Source organism: Micromys minutus (genome assembly GCF_963924665.1).
Source record: "Micromys minutus genome assembly, chromosome: 22".
Taxonomy (NCBI): Eukaryota; Metazoa; Chordata; class Mammalia; order Rodentia; family Muridae; genus Micromys; species Micromys minutus.
This window is the reverse complement of record NC_137957.1, coordinates 31,844,510-31,867,279: the sequence shown is the minus strand read 5'-3', so window position 1 is coordinate 31,867,279 and position 22,770 is coordinate 31,844,510. Positions and strand designations below refer to the sequence as shown.

At 43.7% G+C, this 22,770-nt stretch overlaps 1 protein-coding gene across 2 annotated transcripts in view; it reads left to right on the top strand.

Moving 5' to 3' along the window:
- The first annotated feature begins 278 nt into the window (after nt 1-278).
- The window catches only part of KITLG (KIT ligand), an 80,201-nt gene continuing 57,709 nt past the window's right edge, over nt 279-22,770 (top strand). For both annotated transcript variants that reach the window (XM_080935171.1, XM_080935170.1), the window contains exon 1: nt 279-461. In XM_080935171.1, the coding sequence (XP_080791297.1) occupies nt 447-461 (15 nt within the window). In that variant the 5' untranslated portion in view covers nt 279-446. The remainder of the gene's footprint in view (nt 462-22,770) is intronic.

Below are 22,770 nucleotides of genomic sequence, written 5' to 3'. Positions count from 1 at the left end.
GCGCGGGCGACTGCTGCAGGTTGCTCAGCAGCATCCGAGACACCCCGTGCCTCCACAGTACCCAGACAGGGGACGCACCGGGCCCAATCGGTCCAACCTCTGGGACGATCCCCGCCCTTCAGCGCGCTCCCGGGTCTCCCAGCCTAGACTCAGCGCGCAACTCGCCTCCCCGAGGCTCCGGAAGGGAAGGAGGCGTGTCCGGAGCGGGCGGGCGGGAGCTGTATAAAAAGCGCTGGCGGCGCAGCAGCCCGGGCTTCATTTGCTGTCTGTCACCGGGACTGAGAGTGCCGCGGGAAAGCAACGGCCAAGGACGGGGCGCTGCGCTCGAGCTACCCAATGCTGGGACTATCTGCAGCCGCTGCTCGTGCAATATGCTGGAGCTCCAGAACAGCTAAACGGAGTCGCCACACCGCTGCCTGGGCTGGATCGCAGCGCTGCCTTTCCTTATGAAGAAGACACAAGTGAGTAGGGCACGCCCGGGAGGAGCTCGGAGGCTTTCCAAGAAAATCGCTCCCGGAGCTCCGGGGAGCCCGGCGCGCCCTGGGACCGGCAGCCGGGCCATGTGGGGCTGCTCCCGCCCGGTGTGCTAGGAGGGTGTGGGAGAGGCAGGCGTGGTGTGCGAGCCAGAGCCGCCGCCCCGGGGGTGAGCCCCGGAGCTGGGGAGAGCCAGGGCTGAGAGTGAGCCTGTGGCAAGTTTGCAGCCGCAGCTGCGAAGTTTGAAGCTGTCAGTGGCAAACCGCAGCTGCAGGCTTCCCTCTTCGGCCTGGGTGTTCGAGTTATCCCGGGGAAGGCTTGTTTTTTTGGACCGGAGGTCTTTCCCCGTGGATTCGGGGAGATTATGAAACAGCTTCCCACGCGCCACCCTCGCTCGCTCTCGCAGTCAGATTTATCTGTGCAGTCCCCAGGTGGGCGCGGGACGCGGTGCGGACGCGGGTGCAGCCGCTGGAGCGAAGCCAACCCTGAGCTCCTAGGCGGCAGCGCCAGGCGGGGTGCAGAACCTGCCCGGCGGGGGGGGGGGGACTTGGCAGCCCGCGGTGTCGGGTTCACAGTTCTGGGTGGGCCCTCCAGAAAGCTCTAGATGGAGTAGTAGTTCTTCCACTCTGCATGACACCCTCTTCCATTACAAAACAGTAAAAAACAGTAAAAGTTCTTCTTCTTCTTCTTCTTCTTCTTCTTCTTCTTCTTCTTCTTCTTCTTCTTCTTCTTCTTCTTCTTCTTCTTCTTCTTCTTCTTCTTCTTCTTCTTCTTCTTCTTCTTCTTCTTCTTCTTCTTCTTCTTCTTCTTCTTCTTCCTTCTTCTTCTTCTTCCTACTACTACTTTTTTAAAAACGTGCACCTCCTAAGGATAGTTATCGAAATAATGCCCAGGGTCCCTAAGTTCTGCTTTATGCATAAAACACAGCCGGGGTACAATTATGTCTTTGCTTCGTAGACGGGGGAGGGGGTGTAGAAAGGGCCACTGTAGTAATACCATTCTCCTCTATAGTTTTTTTTACCCTCGCGGTTGCTACGGCCTCATGGTTCTTCCTTTCCAAATTGTTCTGTTATCTGCTGCAGGTTGGGTAAAGCCGCTCTTTCACGCCCCCAGACCTCATTTTTATAGGTGGTTGAAATTTCTGAAATGCATGGAAGGATTCGAGGGCTTGCGCTCATTTTCAGCACCCATGAAGACATCAGTGTGTTGCCAGTAATTTATTAAACCACTCATAGGACGCCTTGTTTTAAATAGATGTCTAGGCTGGGATATGACCCATTAGGAAACAGCAAGAATAAAGCACCTTTTTTCCCTGGCTTGTGAACGGATAGGGGAGGGAGCATGGTTTGCCATCCTGGAGGTACTCTTAGAACACTTGCCCTGAGTGGGGGTGGGGGAGGAAGGGAAGGTAGGTATCCGCCCCTGCTTGCAGGTTAGTTTTTACCCAAAGCATCACACCTGAGATCCTGCTCTTGAGATGAGGATCTTAAGGATTGCTGCAACAAAGAAAAGTTTCGCCTGTGATTGCTTGGTGTGCACATGCCTTCTGTTTGGTGGAATAATAAACAAGGGTGGGGTACCTATTCCTTTTCTTTTTCTTTTTTTTTTTTAAAAACAGCATCCGCTTTCCTGAATAATGGTGGCGGCTCTGAGTGCAGCAGCCCCTGATACAGGAAGAGAGTCCAACCCTTCTTATTTAAACAAGAAAACAGGAGACAGACAAGGTTAATGTCCAACACGCCAAAAGCAGAGCGGTGCGCTGTGGAGTCACTTTGGGAGTCAGTAGGATTGATGATCCCTGCGCCCTCTTTGCAAAACAAGCGCGGGCTCTGTAATCTCTCTTCTCGCTTTGATTAAATGGCAGTGTAAATGGGATTACATGGAATAATTCCATTGAAAACTAGAAAGAGACCGATCTAGCCCGAAACAGTGTGGTGGTGGCTGCAGTCGCGACTCAGTGCTACCGACCAGAGATATTTGAGACAGTTAAGTATTTTAGAAATGTGACCTGTTTGGACCAAGTCTAAGTGCAAGCCCTTTGGGGGGGGGGGGGCATGCTGCTGATAAAGACAAGAAGAGGGCAGTGCTCTCTTTGAAAGGATGCATTCATTGTCTGGAATCTAATGACCTTCAAGGTTTCCTTTAAGGATACTCTAGCAATTCACATTCTTGTCCCTGAAAAAGAGGACACTGGAAATCCTTCAAAAATCAATAAAATAATCCCTTGCAAGGAAGGGGGGGGGTTAGAATCTCTTTCCTATTGTTAAATCTCCTAATCCAAGAGTTGCAAAGAAATGTTCCCTGTCACTCTGAATGTGTAGAGAGAGAGTGGTGTAAGGGAACTGGACACTAAGACAGACCCAGGCTTTTTGCTTTTATTTTTTAATGTTCTCTTTGCCTGGGAGGAAAATCTATTGTTATTAAATTGTCTCCTGTAAATATAGGATCAATACCAACTTCCCTTAGAACCCCCTTGTTCAATATGCTCTCATGACCCAATGAATACAAAATAATGCAATGTTAATATTTAATTTAAATTTTATAGCTTTAAAAAATCATGGGGACACCAGGCATTCTGAGCCTCCAGTCGGGCTAAATAAGTGTGAAAATTCCATCAGCAGCCACTTGGGGCTTGAGGGATGGATGGCTCTTTGATTTACTTAGCACTGGAGATGGGTTTCAGTATTTGGAAAATGAGTACCCAGGGCCTAAGGAGGAACCGGCGCAGTAACCTATGTCTCACGTTTGCTGTGTTGAATGTGGTTTGTATTTCTGAGATTTCTCTTTGTATTTCTTCCAAGTTGTAGGAATGTATGGTATCTAGAGTCAGTGGTGACTCTGGCTCAGAAACAGCTAGCAGCTACTTTTAAAACCCACGGGATTCTAATAGCTACATTACAATGGACAGACCACAGTGCCTTTACGTAAAAGTGTGCTCAGCAGGACGTGTTCATGTTTATGCCTGCAATGCTTCTGTTTTAGTGTCCTCACAGGTTTCCAGAGTTGCTGTGAGTGCTGTCCTTCTCGGAAGTAAGGGGACAGGAAAGATCGGTCTTGAAAATAATTCAGAAGGGTCTGTTTAAGGAGCACTGACACAGAAGCTCTCAGAAAAGAAACAGATAGAATTTTAGATTTTACTATACTAGGAACCCCCACCCCCACTTTTTTTTTTCTTTTTGGTCTATGAGATATTTGTCACGTGGGTGACAACGATGACTACTATAATTGTGAAAAGAGCATTTGAACATCTGGTCCTTGCAGTCACTCCGAGTGCAGTGCTTGCCTCCAATGGTTCTAATTTATGTAGCTTTTAATTGATAAGTTCTGCCAAGACTTTCAGGCTCAAGTGCTATGTCGATTACGGTTAACACAAAACAGGGAAAATAACCATATGGAAATCTGAAAGCTGGTGCCAAACCAATTAAAATTGCTAAATTTTATTTATGTCTAACTGTTTGATGGGAAGATAGCAAATTGTGAGTGAACGTTTGTTCTTTAATGACAGGTGATGGATCGAAATCTTACCACTGCCTTAAGTAACATTAGAAATGAAATCGCTGCCAAAGTAGCTAGTCTTTCAGCTTCGGTCGCTTCTTTCATGTTTCTTATCCTCTCTCTCCCTGTTGGTGGAGCACCTAAAGTATGGTTATTGGGAGGAATCTAGGTGAAAAGTGAAGCTGATGCCTGTTTTACTTACCATTTGTACCACCAATGACCTTAGGCAAGCGGTATCTCAGGATTTCCGTTTTGTTATCTGTATGGTGTTTGTAAAATGGTTTAAAGACACCTCTTAGATGGGGCCAGAAAAGACTCACGAGGGGGGGGGGGGTGGCAGCTCTGTCCCTGCACTGGTATTACAGTGTGAAATGCATTCCTGAGAAGGGACTTGTCTTCCCACCAGCTTAAAAGCAGGGAGGAAAATGACCTCTAAGGAGAAAGCAGAGAGCAAGGTTTTCTAAATCCAGATCCTTTAATTCAGTGTCTGGCCTTCATGACAAGCCGACGGATGGACGTCTGATTAGCAGGTTTCCTTAACACAGGACCAAACTAGGAATGCACAGAAGTAGGATGGTGTGTGGACCAGAGAATGGGAAGCTCTGCAGTTTTATTTTGAGTTGGAAGTGCACCTCGAACTAAGGGAGCAAACAAAAGAGGGAAGGCTCCTTTGATTTACTTTCCAAGTTCATCTTCTGCGGTTCTGAGCATCTGTCTTTTTTGAGACTAAGAAAAATTGGTCAGCTAGTTGTTCTTCTAAGTGAGGACGACCATCCCTTTCTCCTTTGTTATTTTATCCAGGTGACAATCAGTGGTCTTCCCCCTCCTTGATCCAAGTCTGGGGGATACCTCCTTATCTCTCAAGAGGTTTCTTACTGTTGCCACCCTTAAATCTGGGTAAGGTTTGGATGTAAATCTCTGAGTGAAGATCTCTTATCTGTTAGGTATGTGACTCACCAGCAGCTGCAGTTCTGTCTTTAAGATTAGTCACCCGAGTGGAGAGAGAGAACAGCCAAGAAGAGGTTCCTGTACAGATTCTCTTTCACAGAGACCGTTGACTCCTGCCTTGCTGATTTAGAGATGCTGCAAGTCATTCTACCTTTTCACTTAATTACAGGCATACAGAAAACTGTTTACAGGGGCCATGCCTGGCATTATCATTATCCTTTCCTACCTATTTCTGTCTATCCAGAAATGAAGAAGGTGGAGCATTTGTCATATAATTAAGCCTCCTGTTTTGGGAGGCTTTTGTTTGTTTTTTTGTTTGTTTATTTTCCAAAACTGTGACATGTGTCTTCCAAGAGAAAGCCTGTTGTATTGCTCTGTGTCCTTTGGGTATATTTTCCTAGTTGATTTCAGGCTGCCACACTAGCTTGGTTATTAGGGAGCTGTGTTCTGTTCTTAACCTGGATATTGAGCTGTGTGGCTTTGGGGAATATTTTGGACCTTTTTGAACCTGTTTCCTCAAAAGGAAAGGAAGGTATGACCAGTTATTTGGAAATGCCTCTGCTTCTAAACATTTTTCTCTTCTAAAGTCATACTAATAAGGGAGAAGTTTGAACCAGGTGATGCAAAGTCTCCATTAGTTCTCAGATCTCTGTTACTCCAACAGCAATATGGGATGAATGTGGAAAGCCAACCATAGGACAACTTTGGTGATGTGGAAGAAAAGATGACTGGAGGGAACCAGAGGAAGGGACTGTGCCTTGGACCAGCCATTGTGTCTTAGTATCACTGAATGGCATCTGAGAGTTAATACTGAGGAGACAGTAGAGATCAGAGGTGCCCGCTGAGGCCACAGAATTGGAGAGAGCAGAGCATTGTGGGAAGGATAGCTCTGTGGTGATGTTTCAGCATGTTGTAGCTTGCCTCAGTTTTTACCAGGTTCCAGTGCATCTCTAGTGCAATTCCTGTCCACCTCACTTCCTTGGCTAATACTAGAGACAGGACGCATGGCCAACAGCATCTTTTCTCTAGATGTCAGAAGCCACTGGTTCTCCTCGTTGACATCAGAATAGTCAAAAGCCAGCTGGGCTTTCCCTCAGCCAAGGGACTAGAGATCCTCTGAAAATTGTGCCATGGCAATGGTATTAATGCTGAATTCTGAGTGCCGCCAGAGTGTAAAGAGAGGCATATTAAAAGAAAGTTCACAATCGAGGCAATACTCCAGACAATTAAAAAACACAAAGACAGCAGTGGCTGTCCCTTAGTTTTCTGGATACACATTTAGCACTTGACTGTGCACCTGTAGCTGTTGGCAGTGCTTTTCTCTCTTGAGGGCTGTGGATTAGAGCCGACTCTTAGGACAGTGATTAGGTGGCCTTTTCTGTGTGTTCTCTATACACAGGCGGCAGCTGAAACATCTCTTAGTAGCTTTGCAAAGAATGCCTTTGCTCGCTAGGGTGACCACCCGAGGAAAAGGGCGTGAAAAGAATACAGGCCAACCCATCTCTCCACAGTGCCCACACAGAAAAGCAAGTCTGGGTCATTTGTGCAGAAAGGGCAACTCTGGTGTGTGGCTGTGTTGCTGTGTAAACCCTAGAGGGAAGAGCAGAGCCTGGCTCTGTGTGTGTGTGTGTGTGTGTGTGTGTGTGTGTGTGTGTGTTTGTGTGTGTGTGTGTGTGTGTGTGTGTGTAGGTTTGCTTTGTACACACTTTATTGTGTTACCAACAGCAGTTCATCTTAGGAGCAAATGCCTCCTCGTCTTTTTTTACCTTGACGTGTGTGAAATCTCTGAAGCAAATGGCCAGTTGAGCGTGCTTCCAGGGCAAACCCCCCCTCATTCCTGTTCTCTGTGTGTTTGTGTGCACATAGCCAGGATTTCTGCCAACACTCAGAACTGTGGAGGGTCTGCAGAAATGCCACTTTGATGAGCTTTCTGCTGTATTCTCAGGGTCCATCCCATCCCCCTCCCCAGCAACTACCCAGTAAGAACACACCAATTCCTGGACTATGAAGAAGAGAGTTAACAGGGAAAATGTGCTTTTGTTGTAAAGATCTTGCTGCACCCTGGCATCTGTCCTGTGGGTGTACTGCCTGTTAAACTGTTAATACTGTTAGCTGGGTGACCCCTGGGAAGGGAGAGTAGAGATGTCAACTAATTTCTCATATGATCTAGGAAACCCAAGGACTGCAAAAACAAAGCCCAGGAGTCAAAAGCACAGCTATTACCCCACACGTTAACACTTCTGAAATAATAAACACATTAGACAGTTCCCGTTTCCACAACCATCTCCAGCCTCTCTGGTTGCCTTTGGCTGGGATCTGTGATATCTTTGCTAGAGTTTATGTTTCGTTCTGTAGGCCTCACCAGAGACTTTTTGGTGTGCTCTCCTGGGTGGAGCACTCACCCCATCATGTCTGTCCCTCCTGTAAGTGTGCAGTGGAGGGGATGGTGCATTCTGTTTCCAGGTGATTGACAGTAGGGGCTGAACCGCAGTGTCATAAAGGTGCCAATTAAATGGAGGGAATTCACCTGGGATTTTTAATATTTGGATGAAATTAATTTTGTGTAGAAATACCACTTACATTGTTTTTTAGTTTTATAACAATTTAGAAGGTTTTTTTTTTAATTTCAAGTCCTTTCCAGGAGTATGTTTTAAACTGTTTGTATATATTTATAATGTCTAAAAAGCCACAGTGATCTATAGCCCAGCACTCTGTAGAAACCAGTGGAAACCTCTTCTCTACTCTTAGAATCATGTTTGGTAATTTACTAAGCTAGACGGTCTTATGTCATGAAAATGTACATCTCACTGTGAAGAATTTTAATTTTAAAAATCAGGAATGGCTTCTCATGCTTACAGCTAGTTTTTAAATCTACCATTTACAATGAAAGGCCCCCATCAAAGCCCTTTATTTGCTTCAACATTTTAAACAACTACGTTTTTAAACACAAGGCTGACTTGACCACTTATTCTCCCTGTGCATCTGCCTACGTGCGGGTGACTAGGCCTGATGGACCAGAGTTCCCCAGAACCCATATAGAGTAGTAACACGGGAAGCTGGTTTAAAATTACCACCATTGTTTTATAAAATTGAACCATTCTCGTAATAAAACACAGCGAAACGGTGCTTAGGGAAAAGTAGTTCCATAATTCATTCATTCATTCAACTTTTGTTCTGGGAGGTGGCTAGTGTTTCTTTCTGGATTTCATTTTGCAGATAAGGAAACCAAAAATAAGCATTTCCTCAGTGGCTTTGTGACAGTTGCCATTTTTGTCACCCAAAAGAGAGGTAGTGTGACCCATTAGTGTGACTTAGTCATTACTTCTGAGATACTAATCCTGTTTACAGGAACACTAAATGAAAATCAAATGTGATTCAGACAGTGCACACAGCTGCCAGTTATAGAATTTGGACAAAAAAGTCATAGTTACTGTTGCTTAGCAGAGTGGCTCATGTTAGATGCTCAATCAATACGGAATGAAATAAACATGTCTGATTCAGAGTGATGACTATTGATACAATTGTTTGCAACCTTTTCTTTAAAAACAAAACACTGAATTTTTACAAAATAGGACTAGTTTCAAATGCAGATAAACCCGCCACTTACAGGAATACTTTTCAGCAAGTTGGTAATTCATTTGTTACTAAGGAGCACATCCACTATTACTAGAGATGTGGGTGAGTAGGGCTCAGGATGAGACACAGCAGTGTTTTAGTTACTGGCTTGGAGACCCTTCGTTAGCTTTTTTTTTCCCCCTCTCTCAGAACTTTCCTTTTCCCATATTGAAATGTGCAGAAGTAACTCCAAGGGGTATTCACAGGGCCATCAAATGATAGAGTATCTCCTAGTACTTCACCCATGACCATTTCTGTGAACAGCATCCTAAGGGAGAGAGCAGTTTATTAGGTAAGGACAGTAAGAGTTATTGGGAGATAGACCTAGTAAAAGACGCTAGATCACTGAGTTCATTCTTAAGTACACTGAACTTACCCTGAAGGAGACATGGAGTTGCAAACTACATAAGACTTTCAAGCAAAAATATTTTGAAGTCCAAAGTAATTGCTCCCATTTGCCAACCCCAGAAACTAGACTTCTGATACATTCAAGAAGATTTGCTTGGGATTAGCAGGGAAAGAATGCCAGGAAATATAGGGGTTTAGATGCGGAAGCCACACCTATAAAATTGTAAAGACTAGATTCCTCGGAATCGCTGATATGCCTCATGCCCATATTTGCAGGCATGCTTAGAGACACCACATGTGCTATAGCACGTGTTTTCCCCAATGAGTGGTGCTGAGGGCTTGGTCCCAACAGTAGTGCTGGAGCAAAGCACTAGAGCTTTTGGGAGGTGGGTTTAGCCATAGGAGGTTAAGCGATTGGGAACTTGTTTTGAAGAGAATATCGGGGCCCTGGAGCCTCTTTTTCCTTTCTGGCAACTGATGGGTTAAAATGACCATGTGACCTTCTTGTTGGGGGGACTACAAGCCCAAGTGAATCTTTCTTTGTTAAAAGTTAATCATCTCAAGTTTTCCCCCACAGCTATAGTAACAAGCATAAACTGTTAAGGTTTGAATGGCTCTCCTTGCTGCCTTCTCCCCCTACTCTCTCCCCTCCTTCTAATCTCCCTCCTTTTGTGGTCCTCCTCCTCTGGCTGCACCTCCTCCTCATCCTCCATTTCTTCTGTTTGAAGCAGGGAACCTGAAAGCAAGCAAAGTTGAGGTGAGGCTGCCTCCTGTTCAATGGAAAACTTGCTTTGATTCCAGCTCCTCAGTGCCGTGCACGTGTACCAATGGTTATGTTTGAACAGTGCCTTGCAAGTCAGAGTTCCTGGCCTCCATAGGCAGCTCTCCACCCCTCTACCCCCACCCCCACTGTTTTCCAGAACCTTCAAATGAAGGCTCTATAACTAAACCCTTTGCCTATTGTCAGGGAAGCCCACTGAAAACTGGAAAGCTGCCATCTGACTTGATGTCTTTCAAATAAAGTAGTATCTGAAAGATAGAAAGACAAATATTTTTAAAGTATGCTTCTTGGAGAAAAGAGGGAAGCTTCAGAGATTACTTTCATCAATTTGCTCTGACCGTATTTCCAATGTTTTTTTTTTTAAGACATTTTAAAATCTCTACTTTCATTAAAATGCCTTTATGATTATGTCTGAGATGTAAGTGTGTAACTCATTTGTGTTGTAGTCTTGCCTTGGGATCCCTTACCTATTCAACAAAGACCATAACAAGAAAAACATAAAGTGATTTAAAGCCTAGCAGCAGGATAACAGGCATGAAATGCTGCTCCTGGCTTTTATGTAGGTGTTTGGGGATCTGAACTCAGGTCCTCATGTTTGCATAGAAAGCACCATATTCACTGAGCTTCTACCTGAGCCCAAAGTGGTAACTTTTCAGCAGACAATTGTTCAGTAACCTTAGTAACAGTATTGCCATGTAACTAATTAATTTGTAGTGCCTAGTGAACAAGAGGCTCAGCCAAACAATGATAAATGTTCTGTTCTTTCATATGTGTCCCTGTCTCAGTTGCCCCATTTGTCAAATAAAATGAGGATTTGTACATTTTTCATAGGAAACTGTGAAGGATAAAATAGTTAATCCACATTTGGGAGTTAAAGCACTTGGGGCAGTGCCTGGTCGGAAAGGAAACACAAAATACCCAGGGAAGTTATATTTGCAGGAAGCCAATGGGAATGCTGTGGATGTCTGTAGTGATGCCTCATTCCTTAAGCCCTGACTGAAGGGTGAGTAGGAAGATTAGAAGCATTTATCCAGTCTCAAGAGAGTTTATCAGGAGCAAAGTTCTTTTTTTTGTCCTGTGGCCAAGGTCATAGATGCTCATCAGTGGTGGGCTGGTTTACGAACCAGGAGGTCTGTTTCCAAAGTCCACATTTGTCAGCATAGAGCCTAGACTGAGGCTAGGGGGTGGGGAACACACAGCATTAACCTTTTCCCAATTTGATTCAGTGAGTGATTACCTACCCCCCCCCCCCTTTTTTTTTCCGTTGAGGCTAGTTTTAGTATCTGGAGAAATCCACCTAATGTTTGAGGTAGAGTGGGGAAAGTATGACTTTTTTTTGTTTAAAAGCACCTAGGTTTTACCTCTGGCTCTGCCTCTAGATTGCTGCAGGGTCTTAGGCAATGTATTTGCCTTTGTTTAACCTTTCTGTAACCTTAGGTAAAATGAAGCTATGAGACTTTGTAGCTTTTCTTTCTTCCTACTTTGTTTGGTTTTTCTCTCTCTTTTTCTTTGTTCCTTCCCTCTCCACCCTGCCCCCCTTTAAATTTAGAAATAACATGTGTGCAATGAACCTTCTCAGAATCGTTTCATGATAAGAAATATTTTGTAAAGCTGTGTGTGTATATGTATGTGTGTGTGTGTGTGTGTGTGTGTGTGTGTGTGTGTGTGTGTGTGTATGAGACTTATAGCTCTGTCAGTCACTTGGAGTATCATCTATGATTTTCTTTCATTCTCCAGGACCTCATACATTCCTCTAGATGAATAGTTCTCAACTTTCCTCATGCTGAGACTCTTTAATACAGTTCCTCATGATCCCCAAACATAAAATTATTTTTCTACCCACTTCATAACTGTAATTTTGCTACCATTATCACTCGTACTGTAAATGTCTGATATGCTGGATATCCAATATGCAACCCCCGTGAGAGTTGGTCATCTCCCAAGAGGTCATAGCCCACAGGTTGACTGGGCTAGATAGTGGGTGATCAGGGTGACTTAAAGCCAAAAAAAAAAAAGGACTAAATAAGGTAGCACAGGAAAATTGTCTAACTGTAGGTGCCATGCCTTGTATGTAATGCCATTTCACAACTTCTTTCATTTCATCACCTTTTTTTTTTTAAACCGTGACAGCACATTAACTGATGGTTTATTTCAAGTGTAGGACAATGGTGGTCTTTTTAAAGCTGTTTTTGTTTGAAAAGCAAAGCAAGATGAGGGGTCATATGAGATGAGGGGTTGTGTCACTATGAACAGCCTGGCGAAAGGTGTACGTGTTTGTAAGGATGCTCCCACAGGTTGCTGAACGTCAAGAGAGACAGTAATGATGGGTGTAGTGTCCATAGATGGCTGTGTCCTCTGCTGGGGGTAAAAGTCATGCTATTATAAACCTAGAGTGAGGGGAAAAAATTCAAGTTTTCTAAATAACTATTTGTTGCTGTCTTTCAAAATGAGGCTTAACCTTTTCCTGTCATTGCAGGCTACTTTTCAAATTGAGGGACTTTGAAGCAGTCTGCATTTCTAATATTTAGACCCTTGTAAAATGAGGCTAAAAGTCTAATTCTGAGCATTTCATGACTATATATGTAAAGGGTGAGAACCTGGGTACCAAAAACCTAGGTAAATATTTCTTCCTTCCTTCCAGCCAAATGTGTATTCTTTTGTTTTGAAGTTTAATATTGTCTAAGGTTTTTTTTTTTCAGTGTTATATTAGTAAATGTAGGAAACATAGTTTGAAACATTTCCTTTATAAATTCATGTTTTGTTGCTTATCAGATTTTTTAGGTTTTGTTTTGTTAGGTTTTTGGGTTCTTTGAGGTTTTTTGTTTTGTTTTGTTTTTGGTTTTTGGTTTGGTTGCTGTTTGTTTTTGAGTTTTGTTGTTGTTTGCCTCATACATGCACATGCTAAGCACATGCTGTAAAACTGAAGTAAACCCCAGCCTCTTGCCAGTGATTCTGTTCAGAGATTAAGGTCTTAATTGTCCAGGTTAATCTTGGAGTGAGTTTTTTAACTGGTCAAGGCAGATGAAAGTTTCTTCATATCAGCCCATTCCTTCAGGTAAACAAGCATCCCATCCTATGACAGAACAGTAAATTGTTCTGTTTCTCTGATGGCATGCTGACTTATTCAGAGCACTTGTGAAGGAGAGAAAGCAGCTCCCATTTTCTAGTCTTCCAGTCTCACAGTCCTTTTTAAGTTTCTTGCCTGAATCATTGACTACAGAGACTTAACGATGTCTTTGACCAAACTCACCAAGCTGGAAGTGTGTACAGCCAAACTGGGCTCAATGTAGAGCAGGCTCTGACCCACAAATTCCAACCAAGGAAAAACAGATGGAAAATCTCTCATTCACAGTGATGATGGTAGGTGGTGGGTGGTGGGGGGTTGGGGATGTGAAAGATGGGGCTTGGGGGATGGATGATGGGGTGGTGGATGGTGGGGTAGTAGATGGTGGGGTGGTAGATGGTGAGATGGAGGATGGTGGGGGGATGAATCGTAGAGTGGTGGATCGTGGGGTGGTGGATGGTGGGGTGGTGGATGATGGGTGGGTGGGGAGGTGGGGATGCGAATGGTGGGGGTTTGGGGGGTGGATGATGGGGTAATGGATGGTTGGGTGGTGGGTGTTGTTGTTGGTGAGTGTTGGTGGGTTGCAGTGGTGATGGGTAGTCAACTTGTGATGTCCTCCTCTCAAGAAAGAGAACAGGCAAGACAAACTGACCATATCTATAAATGCCTTAGGAACCAAGTTAGATTTTAAAAGAGCTAAGGTTTCTACTTTTCCCCAAGGGTCTGTGTTGTTCTAGCTTTTGAGGGTGAATCCAGGAAAAGCAGAATAAGAGCTGGCAAGACACAAGGACACAAGCCCCGGAGACTCACACCCTCATCACGTGTCTCGGATTGTGCCCTGTCACAGGGAAGATGCCCCTTTCATTACATGCAAAGTGAGTGGTAGGTTCTCAAATGTTAGAGGTTCTCTGTAGCACACACTGTCCAGGGCAGTCAAGGCAAGAACAGCTGTATGACTAACCTGGCTAAAACCTATCATTGGCCTTTCTACTACCAGGATGAAATCCAAGCCTGTAGCACACAGTGCAAGGTTCTCTGTGGTTCGCTCCTTCATACCCTGAGTGATGAATTTCACTTTGGCAGCATCTTCTGATTATGGCCAGAGGTATTCACACCCCAGTGAATGTGTTGGTCCTGTGGTTCATTTGCCTAGTACAGATGAGTCTTTCTCCAGAGAGTTTTCTTTCCTAACTCCCTCCCTGAACAAACTCTAACTCTCTCTCTCTCTCTCTCTCTCTCTCTCTCTCTCTCTCTCTCTCTCTCTCACACACACACACACACACACACAAAATCATATCAGAATTACTGTTTATAACTTAAAATTCTTTTTATAACTTACAGAACTTAATTATATAGTAACCCACAGCCAAAGTCTTCCTGAAGATTTTTTTAACTGAACTATGATTTTTTTTTTTTTTTTTTTTTTTTTTTTTAAGATTTTACTACATTTACTCAGTGTGTGTGAAGGTCAGGGAAAACTTGCAAGTTTTTTTTTTTTTTTTTTCTTTTTCTCTCTCTACCATGTAGGTCCTGGGGACTGAGCTTAAGTTCTGAGGTTTGCCAGCAAGCACGTATACTTGCTGAACCATCTCTATAGCCCCAAACTAAGATTTTAGTGGCTCAGGCTTGGGGGCTTGAGGAAACATCCACTGCCAGCAGCCGTCTAGGGCATTTAAAAGTTTTGTGCCTATTGACATGAGCTAACATTCTGTGGACATCAAGGTAAAACACTCAGGGTTTTAGGACTGAGACTGTTCATTTTGTGTGCCAGGTTCTTAACTGTGAGTAAAGAGTGTTATGCTCATCATATCCCAAGTTGCCCCATCCGCGAGAACGGCAGTGTGACAGTTTCATTGTACAGAAGAGGAATATGGGTTCAGAGAGGTTAAGCACGTCTCCCAGAGTATAGCTGCCAGTCATGGAGTCTGATCTGTTCCCAGTTTCCCGTTTAGTGGCAACACTGTGGATGACAGTTACAGTAAATGGAGCCCCTCCCCCAGGCTACCCACAGTCGTCACGCTTCCTTCAAATACTTCCCCATGCTTTAGACTAGATGATAGGTACCCTTGGTAGCCAGTGCAATCGGCATGCCTAGGATGTTGTGACTCTGTATCAGTTTTAATGCATGAATATAAAAAGTCAGGGCTGTAAAGGTGTAAGAAGCTTCCATCTGGAAGATAGTTATGAATGAAAGGCACATTTTCGTTGAGGAGCTTAGCAGAACAATATTCCCACGGTTAAGATCAGTGAGAGGATTCAGCAGCTTCGGGTTGGGTATGGTGGTTTAGGCTGCAATGCCAGTACTTAGGAACTGGAGGCAGGAGGATTGCTGTAGGTACAAGGGTAGTTGGGCCACCATAGCAAAACTTGCTCTCAAAGCAAAGCAACAGACAAGCTAAATGCAGTCAAGCAAGTTAGTGCTTAAAAAACATTGTGCTTTTCAAACTGTAGAGAACTTTTATTGCCAAGGGCAAAGTTCAACTCTTGCCTCAGTTTCCAAGCAGACCTCCAGCACAGACCCTTAGGGAGGGGAGCAGACAGAAAAGTGAGCCGTGAAACCGTCATGCAGGAAGGTCAGTGCAGACTTGGCACTCTGACTCTCGAGCAGCTGAAGCATGTCCTCTTAATTTCATTTAGCTGGATGCTCTGCTCACAAGCCCCTCTCTCCATTTCCTGAGGAAGTGGAGCCCATCCCCATTCTCTGCCATCTGGTGAGAGAGGCTCTTTGCTCCCCAAACAATCTCATGTTTACATTTCTTCCTCCATCCTCTTTTGAATTCTCAGCAAAGCAGCCACTTTGAAAGGCAGCCCAAAGGATTATCCTGAGATTGCTTAGCCACTTACCCTCTTAACTGTCCCCAAGAGAACTTTTCTTTCTTCTTTTCCCAGCGTGACTTAGTGTCCAGGACTTGAGGTCTTGAAGGACGTATTTTTCTTACTACTCCTCAGATTGTTAAACTTGGCTTAATAGGTAATCTTCCCAAAGGCTTGACGGAAGGATGGATTTTAGAACATCATATTAGTATTTATTTAGAACATTAGTGCAAAGCCGTTGAGAATGTTTAATAAAGCCAGTGGTGCTACGCACCTTTAATCCCAGCACCATGGCAGCAGAGACAGGTGAATCTCTGAGTTCCAGGCCAACCGCAGATACACAATGAGACCTGTTTCCCCAAAACACACAAGTATTTAGTAATAGTAACAATGCCTACGGCTACCAGCTGTGCTGATACATTATAAAAAATAATATCTATTTCTTTTTATGTTGACATGCATGACTTTAGGGTCTCATTATACAAAATACTAGGTGTGATTTCCCAGATCTCACCGTGAAAGATTTGAAGAGCAAAGCTTAAAAAGTGAGCATGTCACTTACTCAAGCTTATTAGCAGAAAAATAATAATATTATATTTATTAGCAGAAAAATAAGGGAGCGTTGGTTTTTTTTGTTTTTGGTTATTTGTTAGTTTGTTTTGTTTGTTTTGTCTCTCTCTTTTGTTGGGGGGAGGGGAAGTCGCTGGATGGGAGAGATATCAACATGAGTTATTTGGCACGACACTTTTTGTTTCTAGAAAGAAGTCACATGACAGGGGTGTGTCCGCAGCGTGCCACGTGACCTCAACGAAAGAGTGGTTAGTTTTGTTCTTGAGTCAAAGGGAAATCTGGACGGGCTTGCCAAAATGTCATTCTATGAGTTCTTCTTGGCTTCTGTAGAAATGACATATAGGCTAGAGATATCCAAAGCTTTGGGAAGGGATGTGATTAGCATTTAAAAGCCTAACCTATGTCATCACTTCCAAATGTGTCTGTCCCTGGGTGAAATCTCATTTCCTGTGTATGTATGTTTCCTATTCAGAGTCACCATGAATAATCTTTTTATGAAGCTTGGGTTTCAGAATTTGGATCGATTACAGCTCATTTGCATGATAGGGAGAAAGTTATAGTTGCATGGCATTGTAGACTCCTCAGAGACTTGCACTTCGAGACGCCATAGTGGCTTTATTTAGCATCACTGTGCCGAAACATCGAAGAAAGTTCTTCAGTAGGTTACCTTTACCTACTTTTTCAGAAGGAGAACTCAGGATCTTACCACTAGCACTGGGTCACTATGTTTTTGAACATCTACTAGGAGAGGCGGTTTCCAGTGATTCCCAAGTCATACAAACTTACTTAGCAGTTTCAATACTGACCTGACAGCCAGAGACACAATAATAAGCAAAACATGTAGAATTTCCCTCGTCTCCATGGAGCTTGCTGTCCTTTCTTCATTTCATGTACAGATTTTCTGTTTATCTGGACCAAGAGCAATATCAAAGTAGAACAGGCTGAGTTGGAACCTTTTGATGCCCATCCTTAATAACCTTCTCTCATAGACAAGGCTCTACCTTCTGGAGCCTTCCTCAATAGTGTCCACCAGCTGGGGGCAAGTATTCAAAGATAACTAAATAAATAAAAACTTGAACCTGTGTTATATGTATCCTAGGTAACCATATTGAAGAACCAAACATTGGGAGGTTTCACTGAAAAAGTGGTTTTGAATAATGAGAAAGATTTGTCACTCACATCAAGCAGAGAGTATTTAAGGAACAAGTACATTTTATGTTTCAGAAATATAAAGAGGCATATGTATGTATATACATATATATGTACGTGTATATATATATATATATATATATATACACACACATATAAGTGTAGCATTAATAAATTAAATAAATCTAGGAGGAGCATTCTTTGCTACTTGCTCCAATGTTCTGGGTTCCCAAATGAAAGACACACACACACACACACACACACACACACACACACATATATATACTGATATTGATATGCCTTAATCAGCACAATAGCTGAGCCCTTCCTAACTTCCACATTGCTAATCCACCACCCTCCAATAATTCCAAGTTATTATTTATTAAATCTATCTTGGCTGCCCTGGACCCAGTCAGGCAGCCTTCAGGTTGCTCTTCCCCGGCTCCTACATGGGGCTGTATTCACCTTTTCAAGTATGGCATCTCCTCTCCTCCACCTCTTTTGGCATGGAAGATGGCTTTCCTCTTTCCTCATGGTTCCCAGCCCTGGAAAGTCCTAAGGTCTTGCCTCTGTCTACCCTGCCCAGCCATTGGCTGCCAACATCTTCATTTACTAATCAGAATCAACTGGGACAGGGTCCCTGAACGTCTAACAATCAGATATATAGACTCCCTATAAACAATTTTGGGGACCCAAAATTAACATAAGAATACAAACAGAAATAGTTGTATGTATGTATATAGACGTGTGTGTGTTTGTGTGTATGTGTGTTTGTCCATAGCATAGTAGAGAGAGAAAACTTTGCAGGGTACAGAAATTCAATACAGTGATACAATCAAATAAGATTTTACACCACAATACTTGGTTGTGAGTTCAAATCTTACTGTGAGTGTGATGGAAAAAAATATTGTGACATTTCAAGCATGCAGTGACGGTTTAGATTTCTGGAGTGTATTACTGTGTCAAGCACGGAAGGAAAAATGCTGTGTCTAATATCCTCATAGGCATCTTCAGAAAGCATGGTGGGTCTTAGTGAGAGCTGTAGCAGAAGAGAAAATGAAAGACAATGGCTGCCTTGAGATTGTGTTTGCCTGTGGTATTTGGAAATATGACAGACAAGATGTAGAAATTGGGGGATGAAAGGATTCAAGACGGTACCCAGGTTTTTGGCTGGAACCGCCATCCCGTAAGTCTGGAAATGATATTACTGGGTGTATGTACTTAATAATTGGTTGAAACCGATGATAATAACCAGAGAAGTTCTGAGACATCTTTCAATTCATGTATCAAGTGTCTTATGCCATTCAACGCCTGTTAAGTGCTTTCTTTTCTGATGCCCCTGCTATAGACAGGGAAACGGAGGCACAGAAAGATTAAACAAGCTTCTGACAGCCACAGGATAGTTAATGGCAGAGCAGAGAGAAACATTCTGCTTCTGAAATGGATGCTTCCCATCTTGTTCAAGTCTATAAACGCCCAGCCCCTGAAAGAATAAACAAACACTTGGTCTTGTCAGGCCGCCTTGGCTTTATCGTTGAAGCCGAAGTTGACTTTTTAGGTTAACATTGAGCTATTGTCCAAGCAAAACAGTCTCACTTTTCTAGCAATTAGACGGGAGCCTGCATCTATTGGGATTACTGATCCAAATCCAAACCCAGGAGTGATCCCACAATCTCTTTCTGTCACCCTATATGCTGGCCTTTAATCTGCAGGGAGACGGAACATAGCCAGAAAACACGCCTTTGACTTCAGGTTGCAGCTTGTGGAGTTTAACATTTAAGGGGTTTCCTATTGCTAATAAAATAGTAACGAGCACGAACTGTCACATGTCTACAATCTGTTAGTCCTCTTCTGGGTCCATGACATACAGTACCGTATTTAATCTTTTCAAAACTTCAAAAAAATGTTATTTCAGGAAAACCAAGTGCCGGAGGGGCCTCATAATTTATTTATGGCACAAATGAGACAAAACCCAAAATTTTTATGATGTTCTGCTTCAAACATCATGGCTTTTGTAAACACAAGCAAATGAACAAAGAACCTGCATTTGAATGTATGAGGTGACATAGCCCAGGTATGTCAGTGGACTTACTGTTGAAATGTCTTATAATCACGAGGACTCCTCCCCAGTGTGAGTTAAATAACTTGAATACGTTTCTATGCTTCAGGTAGCACATAACATTCTCTAGAAATGACTACAAGAAATTCCTTTTTAAAATGTGTCAAATGGCTGCTGTTTTACAGTTTTAAGTGCCAGTGGAAAATTCCCAGGAAAATTTCAGGCCAAGCTTTCAGAGAATAAATGCTCAACATTGTTGCGTTCTTATGTCAGACATGTGCAGATCATGTAATATCCAGTAGCTGGAACAGAAATAGGCCCATTCAAGTGCAATGGATAATCTCTAAAATCACTGGAGGGACTGCAGGCATGGGGTATAAGCTGAGGCTGGGAAGGCTTCCAGCACTCAGAACCCAGTGACGTTCACTGCAGTCAGGAAAAAGAAAAAAAAAGATTAAATCCAGTGTTGAAAGCCATTGCTGCTGCTGTCTGCAAGGCCTTGCTGTCCTCAGGCTCAGCCAGAAGGCACAGTCAGCCTCCACCACTTCCCGGAAGAAATCTTGCAGAGTCTTGTGTGATGGACTGGCAGGAGTCTTGCCTTTAGCCTCCTGAGTACTGTGGGACAGGATATCGTAGAAGAAGGGTTGTCTTTGAAAAGCATATCCATGTTACAGTCTCCACATTCCCACATCTCCTAGATGGCTTTTGAACAGGGTGTGTACATTCTTAGATATTTCTGTGTATTTTCCCTAATCATTAGACTCAGAAGCTGCCTAACTTAGGGTTCAAGATTTCAGAGAATGTGTAAGAATTACATGGTTTGGGCATGTGATATATATAAGCCCAAGAAAGCTAGATACCTTGTGACAAATGCATTTGAAGTCAGCATCCCAAATGATTTCTCTTTCTCTAACCATAAGGGAGTTGACTCACCTCTTTTTTTCATGTGGGGCACATTCTATGAGAGGGGAGCTCCCCTGTTGTTCACTGAGTTCACCAGAAGGCAATTAGGTGTATTGAGCACACACTGAGCAATGTGGAAAGCTAGACCCTGGACCTTTGCACATCAGGTTCGCCCATCAATGTGATGGAGAAGTTGATCAAGAGTGTGATTGATTGTTCGCTGCGCTCTTGCCTTCATCTCTGCTAGTTTTGACGGGTTTTGGAAAGCACTTGGGCACATTATAAAAGCTAATTTTATCTTAATACAGTGAAAAGTCCAGGAAACAGAAACTCGGATTTCCAAGGCTGCCTGATCTAATTCGTGAAGGTTTTCTCCCCCTCCTGCTTTATTAGCATCGGTGGCTATGTGTCTAATAACGTTTGAATTATGACATATTAAATGTCATACTAACTTGTCCCCCACCCCCTCAAATCCCTTTCTCTCTCCCACTGGTTCCCTTCTACTCATGCCCCCCCCCCAGGGTGATGATAACTCAATGAGTTTCATTAATAGGGTTATTGAGAAAGTATGGGTGAGAGATTTGCTTGTAGGACCCTTTGTGTCTTATCAGTGACTACACCGCTACTGAAAACGGCTGTCCCTCCCTGATTAACCATTAACTGTGTATAAATTCACGGGCTTTGTCTTGGAGTTTGTTAAAAATGGAAATGGCCCCTGAGACCCCCATGCCACAGTCTTGACAGCTATTCTGTCAAGACTTTACATTTAATTATGTCCCCAGCAGGAAGCACAAAGGGGTCCTTGGAAGTTCTGGGCACTCACTTCCTCACTTAGTGGGAGCTCACACCCTTTTCCAATCACTGAATTGTTTGTAGCTCAGAAGATTGTTTGTTTGTTTTAATGGATTTTAAAGAATGTCAAGCTCCTGCTTCCCACAAGCTCACACATTTCAGGCTCTATCCCAGCAGCTGTGTAGGAGACCACAGGCTGCAGTGCACAACTTTGTTGATGTTTTGTGGGCAGCTGCAGACCTCAGAGTTTTGGACATCTGGGCGGGTCGGTTTGAAGAGCAGTTAATCGGTGTGTGATTGAACAGTGTCACCTTAAAAGAAACAGTGCCTTTGGGGGTCATGGTCATTTCAAAAAGGTCAGGAGGTTTTTATTTGCTTTTATTTAAAACACACACACACACACACACACACACATACACACACACACACACACACACACACTGTATTTCCATACTCTGGCAGATGCCGGAAGCTATTCCTCTTACTTCTTTAAAAGTATATCCCAAAGAGTTGGCCCCAGATATGACATCCTGTGTTCAAAGTCTTCCATCAAGTTCTGTCCTGTACCGTATTCATAAAACTGATGCGAACTGTTAACTCAGCTTTCGAGTACACTGCAAGGTAGGGGTCACCCCAGCCCCCAAGTTTGCTATAACTAAAGCGCTGTTAATATGAATATTTTGCGACATGCACTCTTGCGGTTGTCTTTAGTGGAGTAATATATCCACCAGCACAAGGCCTTAGCCGGTCACCCACACACTGAAAACCAACAGTGGCAGATCTGAACACTCAGGCCCAATGTCTAGCTTCTCCTCAAGGTCCTGTGCTTAGGTGGCTTTCCTCGGCCAGCGCTGAGTCACCCTGCCTCTTGGGCATTTGCAAAAGGTAATTGCTGTGGCTGTCATTTCAGCCTCCTTCTTTCCCCCTTTACTGAGGCAGAGGTGAACTTTCTACCTCCAGATGCACCTCATCCGCTTTGTCCTTTTAGGAGCAGCTGTTCTAATGCGGTCCTGTGGCCCCTCCCCCCTCTCAAGTCTGTGACCTCTCCCCTGTGGTCCGATTTCAGCTCCATCTCTCCACCACCGTCATCAACAAGGTCATCCACACTGTGAGCTCTTCGGAAAATGCCGGTTCTCTGACCTCTGTTAGAACTTATTTAATTCATCATATCCTGCATGTGGCCCTTTGTTTTCTATGGCTTTAGGACATCCAGATTGGGCCTCACTTCTGCCCATCTATGTATATAGATATGGCTCGGTGAATGCTGTCACTTTTTACCGACTCAAAGAGCACAACCTGGAAAATCAATTGTACCGTCCCTTTGCCCCGTTCATTATCTGTTAGAGAAGAAGGCCTTCCACTTAGTTCCATATTCTCTGGAGCTTGGCTACATCCCTCCACCAGAACTCACACTACCTCCCATCTTGCCCAAATATGGATCAAGTTTCTAGAGCTCTCCTTATTGGCCCCTTACTTCTAAACTTGTTCCCTATGCCCCAGTCATTCCCAATGATGCCTGATAAACTTTTCAAAACCCGAATCTGATCTTGATACTCTTCAAGTTTTTCTAGGGCCACCAATCTCTTTAGGGTTAAATCGAGGCAACTGGCTCTGAAATGAATGCTAACTCTCCGCCTTCATCAGAGAAGCTTCCTGTTGAAGATGGTAATGTGGACATTCTCGGCTGGTCAAACGGAGAGAAATGAATGGTTTGAGGAGGGACTGGCCCTGAGCTTCACATCTGTATCACTCCTCCAA